The 16,623-nt window shown below is 46.5% G+C and overlaps 1 protein-coding gene across 25 annotated transcripts in view; it reads left to right on the top strand.

Moving 5' to 3' along the window:
- Positions 1–15,796, top strand: part of LOC129394235 (nuclear pore complex-interacting protein family member B8-like) — a 50,293-nt gene extending 34,497 nt beyond the window's left edge. For 17 of the 25 annotated variants that reach the window (XM_055099919.2, XM_055099937.2, XM_055099925.2 and 14 more), the window contains 6 exons: positions 4,582–4,764; positions 8,371–8,470; positions 8,634–8,778; positions 12,851–12,911; positions 13,021–13,056; positions 14,414–15,796. In XM_055099919.2, the coding sequence (XP_054955894.2) occupies positions 4,582–4,764; positions 8,371–8,470; positions 8,634–8,778; positions 12,851–12,911; positions 13,021–13,056; positions 14,414–15,652 (1,764 nt within the window). In that variant the 3' untranslated portion in view covers positions 15,653–15,796. Of the gene's footprint in view, positions 1–353; positions 1,081–4,581; positions 4,765–8,370; positions 8,471–8,633; positions 8,779–12,850; positions 12,912–13,020; positions 13,057–14,413 lie in introns of those variants that run through there. The other 8 variants (XM_063598491.1, XM_063598492.1, XM_063598490.1 and 5 more) reach the window with 2 other exon arrangements.
- The last annotated feature ends 827 nt before the right edge of the window (positions 15,797–16,623 follow it).

Genomic DNA, 16,623 nt, shown 5'->3' with positions numbered 1-16,623 from the left:
TCATTGAGTTCTAGCACAGTTATATGATCAGAAACATGCTGTGTGATTTGATTGCTCTCAAGTATATTGAGATTTGCTGGAACAAAATAAGTCAGGTTAATTTTTGTAAATGTACCATGCATGCTTAAAATGAATGTATCTACATTTGTTCCTGAGATACAGGTTGATGGACGGATGGCTACATGGATGTGATGGAGATGGTTTACTATCGGGACCTTCCGCATCCTGCTGATGTTTTGTTGCTTAGGATATGAATGGCTGAGCGGAGGCTGTAAAACCTGGCACTCTGCTTGGGTATGAGGTTCTTCCTGCCATCCTGCCATCATTTGTTTTTTATGTTTTGTCACCAAAAGTGACCTTGAGGAACCCTGGGAGCTCAGGAAGGAAGGAGCGCCCAGAAGCAGGGACAGGGAGCTGGTTGGGGAGGACCAGAAATCAGGTTTGTGAAGGTTCCAGAGAGGACCTGTCCTTGCGAGGAGTGTGGGAGACTGAGATGGGGGAGGGGTCATTGGAATGATGCGGGCGCTACTTGGCATTGTCCATTGTGAGGCACCACCGGGGTCATCAGGGATTGGTGGAGAGGGAGTATAAAGCCCCAGGGTTGCCAAGGGAGGGCCCAGACCGAAGAAGGTTTGGTGGATAGCAGAACCTTTTTGTCTCCCTCTAATTGCTCCTAAGCCTCACGCTCCCTTGCCCCGCGTGTCCTGTTGCTTCCCTGATCTTCTCCGTGACCTGTAGCTAAACCTTCCACCAGCGCTTGAGAACTTAATTTGATCCGGATCCTTTCCCAGACCCCTTTCTTCTCCTCCTCCTCCTCCACCTCCTCCAGGTGCCCAACAGCCCCCTTCTCCTTTCCCTTCCCTTACTTCCCTCCTTCCCCTCCCCTTCCCCTCCCCCTCCCCTCCCCCTCCCCAACTCAGATCCGGCCCGGTCCCCTACCCTTCCCTGCCCCCTGCCCTAAGCCACCTCCACCTCTGTCCTGGCCGCCTCAGGGCGCCCTGAAAGGACCAGGACATGCGGCTGCGGTGGTGGCTCCTCTTTTGGCTCCTGCTGGGATTTATCAGCCATCATCCCACCCCTGTGAGTAGACGCTGGACCCGTGGGGTTTCTTCCTTTTTACTGGGCTGTGTCACGCGGCATGAAATTACACAGCTCAGGCCTGTAATCCCAGCACTTTAGGGGGCCGAGGTGGGCAGATCACTCGAGTCCAGGAGTTGAAGAGTAGCCAGGGCATCATAGCGAAACCCCATCTCTACAAAAAATTCGAAAAAAGATTAGTTGGGCCTGGTGGTGCCTACCTGTTATTCCAGTTACTGGAGAGGCTGAGGTGGGAGGATCGCTTGGGCCCAGGAGCTGGACGTTGCAGTGAGCCGAGATGGCCCCGCTGCACTCTTGTCTCTAACAAACAAAATGGACCAAAACAAAGTGAAATGTCATTTGATTTGTGTCATCTGGTTTGATGACTTTTTTTTTTTTTTTTAGACAGAGTCTCACTCTGTCGCCCAGGCTGGAGTGCAGTGGCAAGATCTCGGCTCACTGCAACCTCCGCTTCCGGGGTTCAAGCAATTGTCCTGCCTCAGCCTCCTGAGTAGCTCAGATTACAACGCCTGGCTAATTTTTGTATTTTTAGTAGACCACCACGCCTGGATAATTTTTGTATTTTTAGTAGAGATGGGGTTTCACCATGTTCGCCAGGATGGTCTCCATCTCTTGACCTCGTGATCTGCCTGCCTCGGCCTCCCAGTGCTGGGATTACAGGCGTGAGCCACCGCGCCTGGCCAAAATATATAACCTTAAGTGTAAGTTTACTAACTTTGGAAAGTACATACACCAGCATAAACCAACCCCCTTTCAAGATCTACATTGTTTTATTTATTTATTTATTTATTTGAGACAGTTTCTCCCTTGTTGCCCAGGCTGGAGTGCAATGGGGCAATATCAGCTCACCGCAACCTCTGCTTCCCAGGTTCGAGCGATTCTCCTGCCTCAGCCTCCCGAGTGGCTGGGATTACAGACATGTGCCACCACTCCCAGCTAATTTTGTATTTTTAGTAGAGATAGGGTTTCTCCACGTTGGTCAGGCTGGTTTTGAACTCCCGACCTCAGGTGATCCGCCCGCCTCGGCCTCCCAAAGCGTTGGGATTACAGGCGTGAACCACCGTGCCCAGCCAAGATCTACACTATTATGTCACCCCAGAAAGTGAACTCTCACTCTTCCCAGCCAGTCTCTTTCTTATCATAGGTTAGCTTGCTTATTCTGGAATTTCGCGTATACAGATGCATGCCATGCCATAGGTACTCTTTTGTGTCTGCTTTGTTCTGCTCAACACCATGTTTCTGAAATCATTACCATTGTTGTATGGTTCTCTAACTCCATCATTTCCATTTCAGACTCAGCATATGCTCAGTTCAACCTGATGAAGGGCTATCTCTGTTTAATTCACCATCTTGAAAGAAACATTTAAAATTCAGATGTTTTCAAGAATATATAGTTAAATCCTGAGGAATCGATGTAGAAATGTTATCACAAGCTGTCTGAACTTACTCAGAGGAAGTCTTCGTCTTCACTCACATAAGAGTCTAATGGAATTAATATCAACAATCTTAGAGAAATCCCACACTATTCATGCCATTTTCATGATCTCCGCCTTGGTAATTTTTTTTTTTTTTTTTTTGAGACAGAGTCTCGCTCTGTCACCCAGGCTGAAGTGCAGTGGTGCGATCTCGGCTCACTGCAACCTCTGCCTCCCGGGTTCAAGTGATTCTTCTGCCTCAGCCTCCCAAGTAGCTGGAACTATAGGCGCGTGCCACCATGCCCTGTTAATTTTTTGTAATTTTAGTAGAGATGGGTTTCACCGTGTTAGCTAGGATGGTCTCAATCTCCTGATCTCGTGGTCCACCCACCTCGGCTTCCCAAAGTGCTGGGATTGCAGGCGTGAGCCACCACGCCCGGCCCAGCTTGTTAATTTTTAAGCACTAAAATTTGATACTTATTTGTGAATGAAGTAATCTCTTCATTGTTTTTTTTTTTTTTTTTTTTTTACTTATGCTGAGCTTTACATGACAAAGATTCATATAATCCAAGAGAGAAGTATTATTTAGAGGGATTCTTTTACCATGTGATATATAATAAATGCATCCAATGTTATACATCAATTTAAAAAACAAGTAAATAACTTTAAAGATAACTACTGGCCAGGTGCTGTGGCTCACACCTGTATTCCCAGCACTTTGGGAGGCCGAGGCAGGTGGATCATGAGGTCAGGAGTTGGAGACCAGCCTGGCCAAGATGGTGAAACCCTGTTTCTACTAAAAATACAAAAATTAGCCAAGTGCGGTGGCAGGCGCCTGTAATCCCAATTACTCAGTAGCTGAGGCAGGAGAATCGCTTGAACCCGGGAGGCGGAGGTTGCAGTGAGCTGAGATCATGCCACTGCAATCTAGCCTGGGTGACAGAGCAAGACTTTGTCTCCAAACAAAAAGAAAAGATAATTACTTTATACTTAGCTTGTCTTAGCCATGAGTGACGGGCTGCATGTGGCCCAGGACGGTTTTGAATGCAGTTCAACACAAATTTGTAAACTTTCTTAAAACATTAGGAGATTTTGGCCAGGTACAGTGGCTCATGCCTGTAATCCCAGCACTTTGGGAGGCTGAGGCGGGCAGATTACCTGAGGTCAGGAGTTCGAGACCACCCTGGCCAACATGGCAAAACCCCATCTCCACAAAAAATACAAAAATTTGCTGAGTGCATTGTCAGGCACCTGTACTCCCAGCTACTCAGGAGGCTGAGGCAGGAGAATCACTTGAACCTGAGAGGCAGAGGTTGCAGTGAGCCGAGAGCACGCCACTGCAGTCCAGCCTGGGTGACAGAGTGAGACCCCATCTCAAAAACAAAACACCAAACAAAAGCAAAAACAAAAAAAAATGGCTGGGCACGGTGGCTCACACCTGTAATCCCAGCACTTTGGGAGGCCGAGGCAGGCAGATCGCCTATCAGGAGTTCAAGGCCAGACTGGCCAACATGGTGAAACCTCATCTCTACTAAAAATACAAAAATTAGTCGGGCATGGTGGCAGAGACCTGTAATCTCAGCTACTCGGGAGGCTGAGGGAGGAGAATGGCTTGAGCCCAGGAGCTGGAGGTTGCAGTGAGCCGAGATTGCACCACTGCACTCCAGCCTGGGCGACTGAGTGGAGCGGAACTCTGTCTCCAAAAAAAAAAAAAGAGTTTTTTTTTTTAGATCATCAGCTATTGTTAGTGGTAGTGTATGTTATGTGTGGCTCAAGACAACTTTGCTTCTTTTAATATAGGCAGGGAAGTCAAAAGATTGGATATCCCTGCTTTATACCAAGAAAGACAGCACCCCACATTTGCAATGCCTAAAAACACTACCAGCCATCTGAAAAACATGAGACTTCTAACTTCTGTTCTTTTTTGTAGCAGTGGAATCCCACGGTGATACATGAGGGATGTGGTTACCTTTTGGAGGAGGTTGACGGTTTCTAAGGATGATTCTTTCTGAGTGAAATATTGTCGGTGTCATTGACCTTTTCATTATTTCAACTATTATTATTCCAGGTTATCAATACTCTGGCTGTCTATCGTCATCGTGAGACTGACTTTTGTGGAGGAGTTCGAGACCACCCTGGCCAACATGGCAAAACCCCATCTCCACAAAAATTGGATAATTTGATAATTATCATTATTGAGTTTCTGAGACCTTACACATTTACCATTCTCTTCTGCACAAATTACCTTTGTGTGAGTATACTAACTTTCTGTAGAGGTATACTTGTAATCACAAATAAGAATAAATTATATAAAACAATTCACATTTCTGGACTTCATTATGAATATGTGGTTTTTACCCCAAAAATCAGGGAAATGATTTATTAGCATAAGAATTATGAAAATGTCTGCCATTTACATTATGAAAATTAAATAGGTTGGTGTTTGTTTAATAGAATGTCAACAGAGCTTTTGGTCAAAAATAAGTTTTTTTAACCTTTGTGCTATTTATCACAAATGGAGTATGAGGTTTCATCACTTAAATAGGAAATTCTTTCTAAACTCTTCTGCTTTATAGTTCTATCGTATGGGTGGAAGGAAAGCTTGCAATCTCCTCTCTGAAGATTCACTGCAGAAATGAGCTGACAACAGACAGCTTAACAGGAAAAGAAAAACATAGAACAGGCATAAACATGGGAACCAGCTGAAAAATGAGACTGCTAGAAGGGCCGGATGGTTGATGCTTAAAGAGCACCCTCTTCTGAGGGGAGAGGGAGATAGATGGAGATGTAGGCCATTTAGAGGGGCAGCAAATGATTTTTAGGGGAAATGAAAGAGCCCAAGGAACAAACAATTGGCCTGAGACAAAGTTCCTCTGAGGTCATAGGGACGAGGTGACAAACTGCCGGAAGGTGAAGGGCAGAACTGCACTGCGTCTCATGATGCAGAGAAAGCCCCAGAGAATCTCTTAGAACTGCCCTCCAAGAGAATCAATGAAAAGTGTGTCTGGGCAGGGTAATTTTGAATGACATCATTCAAAGTGCATGTTCCCACTTGCAACTGGAGAGAGATCAGTATGTCAAAAGTCTGTACTTGGTAAGAATTTGGCTGCTAAGTTGTGCCATAATTTGTCTTTTGAGCCTTTTTTCCTTTGGGTAAGTTGAGCTCTACATTTTGTCTTGCCATTCATGACAGTAAAAATGTGGTTGTCTGGGGGCTGAACCTCCTTCTGAACAATGATCCAAGATAAAAGTACTAATACCACAATGCTTTTTTATATTCAAGGGAAGAGGAAGTATGTTTCAGTTTCACCACCTAGATAATTACACGTCATTTGGCACTGCCTTTCAAGATATGTAGAAAACAGAAAATATATGAGTTATGAAGATATCTAGGCACATTTAACATTCTCTATGCCACTTAGTCCTGAACAGAGAATTTTCGGTATAAATTGGAGGAAGCTTTTTTTTTTTTTTTTTCTTTTCTTTTCTTTTCTCACCCCCGAGACGAGTCTCCCTCTGTTGCCCAGGCTGGAGTATAATGGTGTGATCTCGGCTCACTGCAACCTCCACCTCCTGGCTTCAAGCGATTCCCCTGCCTCAGCCTCTCAAGTAGCTGGAATTACAGGTGCCCACCACCATGCCCAGCTAATTTTTGTATTTTTAGTAGAGTCGGGATTTTACCATGTTGGCCAGGCTAGTCTCAAAACCCGACCTCAAATGATCCACCCGCCTCAGCCTCCCAAAGTGCTGGGATTACAAGCGTGAGCCACCACGTGAGCCAGGGGAAGTTTTTAAATTTACCACTTTTTAACAGTTCCATTTAGGAAAGTTCAGTTGAGCTGTTGGACTTGGACAACTTCGCACCTCTCATCTTTGTCCTTGTCATCTAGTCATCTATACCATTACCTCCTAAGCAGGGACATCATGGGTGCCATGAAGCATTCATGCGTGATGGCATTTCTTTGCTTGTCATTTCTTCATGTGTTTGACATTTCTCCTAGCTCCAAACTGGGCCAGCTACCTTTCCTATGAAATCTAGCAGTAGCTGTGGGATTGACGTGGTTGCTCTTTTCATCTTTTTAGATTACCCATTGCTTCTCTCGAAATCCTAGTACATGATTTTTTTTTTTATCCTATGTGCAGAAATCAGGAAAAAGCAAATTCTACCAAGAATTTGAAAGATATTTCAGGCCAGGTGTGGTGGCTCATGCCTGTAATCCCAGCACTTCGGGAGGCTGAGGCAGGTGGATCACTTGAGGTCAGGAGTTCAAGACCAGACGGGCCAACATGGTGAAACCCCATCTCTACTGAAAAGACAAAAATTAGCCAGGCATGGTAGCAGGCACCTATAATCCCAGCTACTTGGGAGGCCGAGGCACAAGAATCGCTTGAATCTGGGAGGTGGAGGTTGCCGTGAGCCAAGGTAGCGCCACTGCACTTCAGCATGGTTGAGAGTGACACTCCATCTCAAGAAAAAAGTCATTTCAATGACTACCTCAGGAGATTCATAGGTATCTGACCCACATCTGAGATGGGATTTGCATTGCATTTTCGCTATGATGAGAACAAATATTTAATATCTTAGAAGATTAAAAGCATACTGTGATAATATGGAAATCTTGGTGGGAATTCAGTCATTAGTGAGAATGTTTTGCGTTAAGTTCAAACCAGCCTCAATGAAGCTGATGTGAGGGAAGGGAAAGTGAACTCTGAGTAGAGCAGGGACAGAAGGAAGATGCTCCAGTGCAGATCAGGAAGGAGCAGGGGGTGAAATGTTACAAATTCTAGAACTCAGAGAGCTGAAGGTAATTACTTCCTTTTCAAGTTGTGAAACATGTTAACCTGTGGTAAAATACTTAGAAGATGATAATTACCATCTAACCGTGTTGAAGTGTACAGTTCCGTTGTGTGAAGTATATTCATGTCATTTTTTTTTTTTTTTTTTTTTTTTTTTTGAGATGGAGTCTCACTCTGTCACCAGGCTGGAGTGCAGTGGTGGGATCTTGGCTCACTGCAACATCTGCCTCCTGAGTTCAAGCAGTTCTCTTGCCTCAGCCTCCCGAGTAGCTGGGACTACAGGCGTGCATCACCATGCTCAGCTAATTTTTGTATTTTTAGTAGAGACGGGGTTTCACCATGTTGCCCAGGATGGTCTCCATCTCTTGACCTTGTGATTCACCCGCCTCAGCCTCCCAAAGTGCTGGGATTACAGGTGTGAGCTACCGCACCTGGCCTATTTTTTTTTTTGAGACAGCGTTTCAATTTTGTTGCCCAGGTTGGAGTGCAATGGCACAATCTCAGCTCACCACAACCTTTTCCTGCTGGGTTCAAGTGATTCTCCTGCCTCAGCCTCCCGACTAGCTGGGATTACAGGCATGCACCACCATGCCTGGCTAATTTTGTATTTTTAGCAGAGACAGCGTTTCTCCATGTTGGTGAGGCTGGTCTCAAACTCCCGACCTCAGGTGATCCGCCTGCCTCGGCCTCCCAAAGTGCTGGGATTACAGGAGTGAGCCACCGTGCCAGCCTCATGTCATTCTTTGTGTGTGTGTGTGACAGAGTCTCATTCTGTCGCTCAGGCTGGAGTGCAGTGGTGTGATCTCGGCTCACTGCAACCTCCGCCTCCCAGCTTCAAACGGTTCTCTGCCTCAGCCTCCCGAGTAGCTCGGATTACAGGCGCCCGCTGCCATGCCCGGCTAATTTTTGTATTTTTAGTAGAGACGGGGTTTCACCATCTTGGCCAGGCTGGTCTTGAACTCCTGACCCCGTGATCCACCTGCCTCGGCCTCCCAAAGTACTGGGATTATACGCATGAGCCACCGTGCCCAGCCGTCATTCTTATATTATTATTTCCTAGTTGTCTTTCCTGAAGACTATCTTCCAGTCTGAAAATGGACATGATGGATCCACAGATGTACAACAGAGAGCCTGGAGGTCCAACCGACGTAGACAGGAAGGTATGGCTCTGTTGGAGTCCCCATAGTGTGGAAATGAGTTTGCCCTGGAAAGGGAAAGAACAGCTTCTTGCCCTCAGGTTTCTCACCTTCTCCTGTCCTCACTCTCAGCAAGGGCTGAGGTCCATTTGTATGCACACAAAGAAAAGAGTTTCTTCCTTTCCAGGAAAAAAAATTGGCCGGAAAGACGTCATTACTCTACGGAGATATGTGATAAGAAAAGTTAGAGCTAAAATCCATAAGACGAAGGTGACAACGAAAATCAACCATCATGACAAAATCAATGGAAAGAGGAAGACCGCCAAAAAAGAGTAAGATGTGCCTTGACACAAATACTGTTGTATGAACCATGTGCCAATCAAAGTAGACAACTGTAAAGTCCTTGAGAATATTTTCTACAATATTTGTGGCAAATTCAGTGGGTTCAAAATTGAGTTTGTCCTTTCTGCTTCATTAGTTTAAGCTGTATAATTCCTTTCCCTTCCTACATTCTTGTTTGTCATCTTTTCGGGGGAAGAGGAGTTGCTAGTACTGGCATTGGTTTTCCTTTCTCTTTTTTTTTTTTTTTTTTTTTTGTGAGATGGAGCTTTGCTGTTGTTGCCCAGGCTGTAGTGCAATGGCACAATCTCAGCTCACTGCCTTTTGGGTTCAAGCGATTCTCCTGCCTCAGCCTCCCAAGTAGCTGGGATTACAGGTGCCCACCACCACGCCCAGCTAATTTTTGTATTTTTCCTAGAGATGGGGTTTCACCATGTTGTCCAGGCTGGTCTCGAACTTCTGACCTCAGGTAATCCACCCGCCTCAGCCTCCCAAAGTGCTGGGATTAGAGGCGTGAGCCACCACAGCCAGCCTTTTTTTTTTTTTTTTAATTTTGAGATAGAGTCTCGCTCTGTCGCCCAGGCTGGAGTGCTATGGTGCAATCTTGGCTCACTGCAACCTCTGCCTCCCAGTTTGAAGCAATTCTGCCTCAGCTTCCCGAGTAGCTTGGATTACAGGTGTGTGCCACCACATTTGGCCAAATTTTTTTTTTTTTTTTTTTTTGAGACAGAGTCTCACTCTGTCACCCAGGCTAGAGTGCAGTGGCATGATCTTGGCTCGCTGCAACCTCCACCTCCCAGGTTCAAGCGATTCTTATCCCTCAGCCTCTTGAGTAGCTGGGACTACAGGCATATGCCACCATGCCCGGATAATTTTTGTATTTTTAGTAGAGGCGGGGTTTCACCATATTGTCCAAGCTGGTCTAGAACTCCTGACATCATGATCCGCACACCTCGGCCTCCCAATGTGCTGGGATTACAGGCATGAGCCACCGTGCCCAGCCCAATTTTTGTAATTTTAGTAGAGACAGGGGTTCACCATGTTGGCCAGGCTAGTCTTGAACTCCTGACCTCAGGTGATCTGCCTACCTCAGCCTCCCAGTGTGAGCCACCACACCCAGCCTGGATTGTTGAATTCAATGCTTGGGTCACCTCCAGATTCGTTTTCACAGTCTTTCATGTTTTGGTCATATTACATTGTATTTTGCTGCCATATGACTGATCTTTTTTTGTTAAATGTGAGATACTTGTTAAAAAATATTTAGCAATGAATTGAGGCCTAGTAGCATGTTATCTTGCTGCAGAAGAGATGGGAGTCGACTTATGGGGGATGGTCAGGGGTCTTCCATACAGGCTGCAATTGAGGTCGTCGGTGCAGGCTCAGTCCCTACAAAGGCCAGGGTATTTCCTGTCCACCTCTGTTCTGATGCATGACTCTTCTGGGTCTCAACCAGAGCCAGTGGACTTCAGTATGGGTCGCTTTCATTGGCAGACCCTCAATCCACTTGTTTTCCATCTAATCCCACGCATGTGTGCAAAAGCTGCTGTGCTTCTTTGCATCTCAGTAGTTCCTTCTGGAATTCAGCAATGAAACTCAGGGAAATGGGTTCCAAATGCGAGGCTGACTTTCGTCCTGGGTTTCCTTCTTCTCCATCTTCACCTCATGTCTGTTTACTGCCATGTTAGCAATTTGATGTATTCAATCATGGGTTTTATATTCTGTTTGGTGTCCCCCATTGTTCTCATCGGAGATCAGAAGCTTCAGATGCACTTATGTCAACTCAAGAGTAGAATGCTTCCTTAGCTTCCCTCCAGAGTCAGGTTTTGTGTTTCTAGTTCCCAAGTGCACAGCAGGAGTAGTGATGTCCTCACTGGCTTCTCATTTGCATTAAACTGTGAGCTTCTGTAGCGTGGGGACAGGACCCTGCTCCCATTGCATTCTCAGCACCTCACCACACACTCCTTGTTGGAGGCCACTCCAGACAGCATGTGCTGAAGGATGCCCTGTGGTCAGAAACAAGTTCATTAACTTTCTCTTTGAAGTGTTTTCGTCCCTGTTTCCTAGCGTTCTGGGAATTTTACACATCCTTCCTATAAAACCAAGTATCAGGTGAGATCCTTAGGATCAGGACCATGAATCAAGTGGTGTGAGGGCAACACAGCAAACTTACCCTTTTTAGGCTGTTTCCTTTTTCTGCCCTCAATCTCTGTGAACTGAACCTTGTTAAAGTCAGTCAACACCAGGGTGGATGGTTTGCAGTTGTCACCTATTTTCAGGACATAACACCCTGACTTAGGAGCCATTCCGATCATTTGTAATTCAATAGATGCGCCCAGCATTCAGATTGCCTTTTCTGTCAACCAGGATCTTTAAAGTCGATGACAAGAGTTCCAGTCCTGAATCATGGCAAAGTGCAGTAGTGAACTGCGGGGTTAATGACACCATATTCTGGAAGGATCTCTCTATGGCTGATGGTCTCAGTTCCGGCATCAACCTCTGACTGAGAATCAGGTCTCACACAGGAGGAGTCAGATGAGGAGCAATCCTCTGCTTCCGATGGAGTTAGTTGTGATGAATTGGTGAGGTCTGGTTTTTCACACTGAACTAAAATGAGCTTTCGCTGTGTCAAGCACAAGACTGACCCCAGAAACACACATAGTGCACCTCATAGAAGCTTTTAATAGTCTTTATATTTACTAAAGAATAGGACTAACTATGGAACTATGAAGATGAGCTGGAAATGACAGGTGACTTGCCAGCAGGCCAGAGTGTGACTTTTTTTTGTCCCTCAATGGGAGGTGTCAATTCTCCCTTCGGTTGTGAGAATCAGTTGGTTCATTTGTGGAAAGGTTGCAGGGGGGATCTTTGAATCACAGCCTTCAGATGCCAGAAGGGCAGAGGGAATCCCACACGGGCTGGTGGATCATGTGTGTGCATTTCTCTCCCTTCTAATCTGAGGAAACTAAGCATGAAAGAATGTGAGCATGCAGAAAAGGAGAGGCAGGTATCAGAGGCAGAGGAAAATGGGAAATTGGATATGAAAGAAATACACACCTACAAGTGAGTTCAGAAACTGGACCCCACCCTCCTGGGAAACGCCCATTGGAGTGTTGTTTTTAACCTTTGTACAATGTTTAGACCCAGTAAATGCATAAATAGGAACAAATGGTCAGAAGACATATCATGAGAGAGAGAGAGTTCACAAAACAGAAAACAAAGTACCTTAATATTTACCAGTGACCAAAAGATGTGAAGTAGCAAAACGTCTCCTGACCCCATTGCCAGCTAGACTGTGTGGAAACTCGGTTCATACCAGCCATTCTAGGGGTGGGGTGAGTTGTTGTCATCCTTAGGAAAGTGTGTTGTTGTAGGATCAACCACATCCTTCAAAAGGACTATGCCTGTTTATAAGCCCAGCTGTTTCTGCCCTGTGAAACACGGTAAGGATATTAATACAAAGAGAATACAGCTTTATGATAAAAGATGCTCAATGAAGGATGAATTAGGGATATACTGAGAATGGGTAAGGAAACTATCATCTCAGAAGTCAGCAGGCAGTAAGCAAGAGGAGGAATCAATATAGCAACAGTTTGGATCAGACTGTACAGTTTTTTTGTTTTTTTGTTTTTCTGAGATGGAGTCTCGCTGTGTCACCCAGGCTGGAGTGCAATAACGTGATCTTGGCTCACTGCAACCTCTGCCTCCCAGGTTCAAGTGATTCCCCTGCCTCAGCCTCCCGAGTAGCTGGGATTACAGGTGCCTGCCACCACGCCTGGCTAATTTTTTGTATTTTTAGTAGAGAAGGGGTTTCACCATATTAGCCACAATGGTCTCAATCTCCTGACCTCATGATCCATCCGCCTCGCCCTCCCAGAGTGCTGGGATTACAGGCGTCAGCCACCGTGACCGGCTCAGACTGTACTCTTATAGCCATCTGAAATACGTTTTCTAGGTATAGATAGATTGTGTAAGGGTACAGTTGTGAGGATAACAGAAATATGGCAGATTATTTAAAATCATCCTGAAAGTGGTGCTTTATCTGATGAAAGTGATTGTAATCCATAGGAAAATGTTTCAACGTGCGCAAGAGTTGCGGCGGCGGGCAGAGGACTACCACAAATGCAAAGTAAGGAGCTTCCTCCCCGCAGTTGCAGGATAGTTCAGTGCTGATGCAGATGATGCCACGGCCCTTAGACTCTCTCAACATTCAATTTCTCATGTGTTGGCTTTTTCAGATCCCCCCTTCTGCAAGAAAGCCTCTTTGCAACTGGGTAAGTTTGCTTGTTTTCCTTGCTTTTGGACATAGTCTGCCAGGTCAGGACCTGGATACATTTTTCTCCCTACAGCTCTGTGCTCAAGCCCTGCAGAGGGAGATGGCAGAGAGAAAGGCTGCCTACAAGCATCACAGTCCCATCCCTGTTGGTAACCATGTTGTGCAAAAACACTTTCATCCCCACCCAGTGGGGCCCCTGATCTAATATTCTAAGTGTCAGAGGTCCCGTATTTGTAATAGCAAATGGGCCCTGACTGTAAATTAGTGAAGAGTGAATGTAACTTATTACCCACAGGGACAATTCCAAATGAAGGCCTTAAATGATGCTCAGCTAAGCTGGTTCTTGTGTGGCCTCTGTACCTTCAAAATCTGCTGAGTCCTATTACACGTGATGGGACTTGTACACTTGAAGTGAAACACAGTTTTAAAACTTGCTTTGTTTAGAATTCCCACCTCATTTTTCCATGGACAAAAGTATTCTTCATGTTTTAGTGCACTTACAATTTGGTATTACCTGGGAGTGAAAAGAAATATTATAGCCATGCCTAACTGACTTCTTGAGATAAGATTGTTCTGTCAGAAAACCCTCTCCCAGTTCCCCTGCAGCTCTTCAGGAATCCACATCTCTCCAGAGCTCTTTGTTCTCATGGGTGGCACCTCCAGAGTGAAGAAGATCCTTTGTCAAGAAGGGAAACAGAGGGGAAATGAGAGGGTCCTGCAGGCAGAGCTGGAATCAACTTCCACTCTGCCTCTTGCAAGCTGTGTGACCATGGGCACAATTTCTCCTTCCTCTGGAAACCTCTGTTTTCTTAGATTTGGAGCAGGGTGGTCACACTGACCTTGCAGAGTTCTGAGAATCAGAGACAGAACATAAAAGGCCTGGAAAACATTCTCCAAAAAGAAGCTGCAACATGTGTGGACAATGGGCTTTTCATGCCTCTCTTACTGTCTCTTACTGTCTGTTGACCTGGTGCAAGAAACATGCTCTGGTGATGGCTGTGAGGGAGGAATGAGGATAGACATAGACACTCCTGTGTCTCAAACATGCTTCTTTATTACTCTGTTATGACTCTGTCTTCCCTGGGGCAGGACCCCAGCCTGCCTACATTTGCAGACAGACACAGTGGCATGTGGAGACAACAGTGTGTCCCAATGACTTTTCTTTACCCCCCAGCTGTCGGCAATACTCAGTGGAAGGGTGATATTATGACACTGATACTGCTATTTTGAAACCTGGAGGATGGAAAGGTGCAAAAATCTATCACCAGCAACAGAAGGTGCAGACTGTGTTGGTGGCGGTAATTTCATCCATCAAATGGATATGTGTGAAAGCATTCCCTCCTTTGTCCCTACAGGTCAGAATGGCGGCAGCGGAGCATCGTCACTCTTCAGGATTGCCCCACTGGCCCTACCTCACAGCTGAAACTTTAAAAATCAGGATGGGCCGCCAGCCACCTCCTCCAACTCAACAACGTTCTATAACGGATAACTCCCTGAGCCTCAAGACACCTCCCGAATGTCTCCTTCGTCCCCTTCCACCCTCAGTGGATGATAATATCAAGATGCCTCCCGAGTGTCTCCTCACTCCTCTTCCACCCTCAGCTCCACCCTCAGCTCCACCCTCAGTGGATGATAATATCAACAGGCCTGCCGAGTGTCTGCTCTATCCCCCTCCACCCTCAGCGGATGATAATCTCAAGACACCTCCCGACTGCCTGATTACTCCCCTTCCACCCTCACCTCCACCCTCAGCTCCACCCTCACCTCCACCCTCAGCTCCACCCTCACCTCCACCCTCAGCTCCACCCTCACCTCCACCCTCACCTCCACCCTCAGTGGATTATAATCTCAACAGGCCTGCCGAGTGTCTGCTCTATCCCCCTCTACCCTCAGCGGATGATAATCTCAAAACACCTCCCGAATGCCTGATTACTCCCCTTCCACCCTCACCTCCACCCTCACCTCCACCCTCACCTCCACCCTCACCTCCACCCTCACCTCCACCCTCAGCTCCACCCTCAGCTCCACCCTCACCTCCACCCTCAGCTCCACCCTCACCTCCACCCTCAGCTCCACCCTCACCTCCACCCTCAGCTCCACCCTCAGCTCCACCCTCACCTCCATCCTCACCTCCACCCTCAGCTCCACCCTCACCTCCACCCTCACCTCCACCCTCAGCTCCACCCTCAGCGGATGATAATCGCAAGACACCTCCCTTAGCTACTCAGGAGGCTGAGGCAGAAAAACCACCCAAACCCAGGAGGCCGAGGGCCGATGACGTGGACCCATCATCGCCCGAACCCAAGAGGCGGAGGGCCGATCACGTGGACCCATCATCATCCACACCCAAGAGGCGGAGGGCCGATGACGTGGACCCATCATCACGCAAACCCAAGAGGCGGAGGGCCGATGACGTGGACCCATCATCATCCACACCCAAGAGGCGGAGGGCCGATGACTTGGACCCATCATCACGCAAACCCAAGAGGCGGAGGGCCGATGACGTGGACCCATCATCAACCACACCCAAGAGGCGGAGGGCCGATGACGTGGAACCGTCATCACGCAAACCCAAGAGGCGGAGGTTGAGTTAGCTGAGAACAGGCCATTGCACTCAAGCCTGAGCAATAAAAATAAAATTGAGTAGAACAAAATAAAAAAATCAAAAAACAAAACAAAGCCCACACTCCAAAAACAAACTAACAAAGAATAAATAAATAATATAAAAATAAAATAAATACTGCAGTCCTTATGTTATTGCTTTGTTTCGATATCTGGTATGATTGCCTGAGGGACCTGAGGTTTTTAATCATGGGGGTTTTTTTAATCTTTAGAAGTGGTTGGTTATGTAAAATATTATTATTATTATTTTTTGAGACTGGATTTTGCTGTGTCACCCAGGCTGGAGTGCAGTGGCTTGATCACAGCTCACTGCAGCCTCAACCTCCTGGGCTTCAAGCAATCCTCCTGCCTCAGCCTCCCAAGTAGCTGGGATCACAGATGTGTGCCACCACGCCTGGCCAATGTTAAAAAATCCTTTAACTTTTTTGTAGAGATGCACTCCTGGACTCAAGCAATCCTCCTACTTGTCCCGACCACCAGGCCCTTTCTGATAAACATTTACACTGTTTATTATCTGATGCCATTTCTATCTTCTTCCTTGTCGTCCAGACATCAAATAATTAGGTTTCTTCGGGGTTTTCTTTTTCAAGTGCTCAGTGTTAAAGATCACTCACATTAGGGCCAGACACCACGGCTCATGCCTGTAATCCCAGCACTTTGGGAGGCCGAGGCGGGCAGAGCACTCGAGGTGGGGAGTTTGAGACCAGCCCAGCCAACTTGGTGAAACCCCACCTCTACTGAAAAAAATACAAAAATTAGCTGGGCGTGATGGCGCATGCCTGTAGTCCTAGCCACTTGGGAGGCTGAGGCATGAGAATCGCTTGAACCCAGGAGGCAGAGGTTGTAGTGAGCCAAGATCACATCAGCACACTCTAGCCTGGGTGACAGAGCGAGACTCTGACTCAAAAAATAAATAAAATAAATATCACTTACATGAGATATA

Source organism: Pan paniscus, chromosome 18 (genome assembly GCF_029289425.2).
Source record: "Pan paniscus chromosome 18, NHGRI_mPanPan1-v2.0_pri, whole genome shotgun sequence".
NCBI classification, from domain to species: domain Eukaryota; kingdom Metazoa; phylum Chordata; class Mammalia; order Primates; family Hominidae; genus Pan; species Pan paniscus.
Note: the sequence above shows the minus strand (reverse complement) of the source record. Positions and strands in the feature narration are given on the sequence as shown.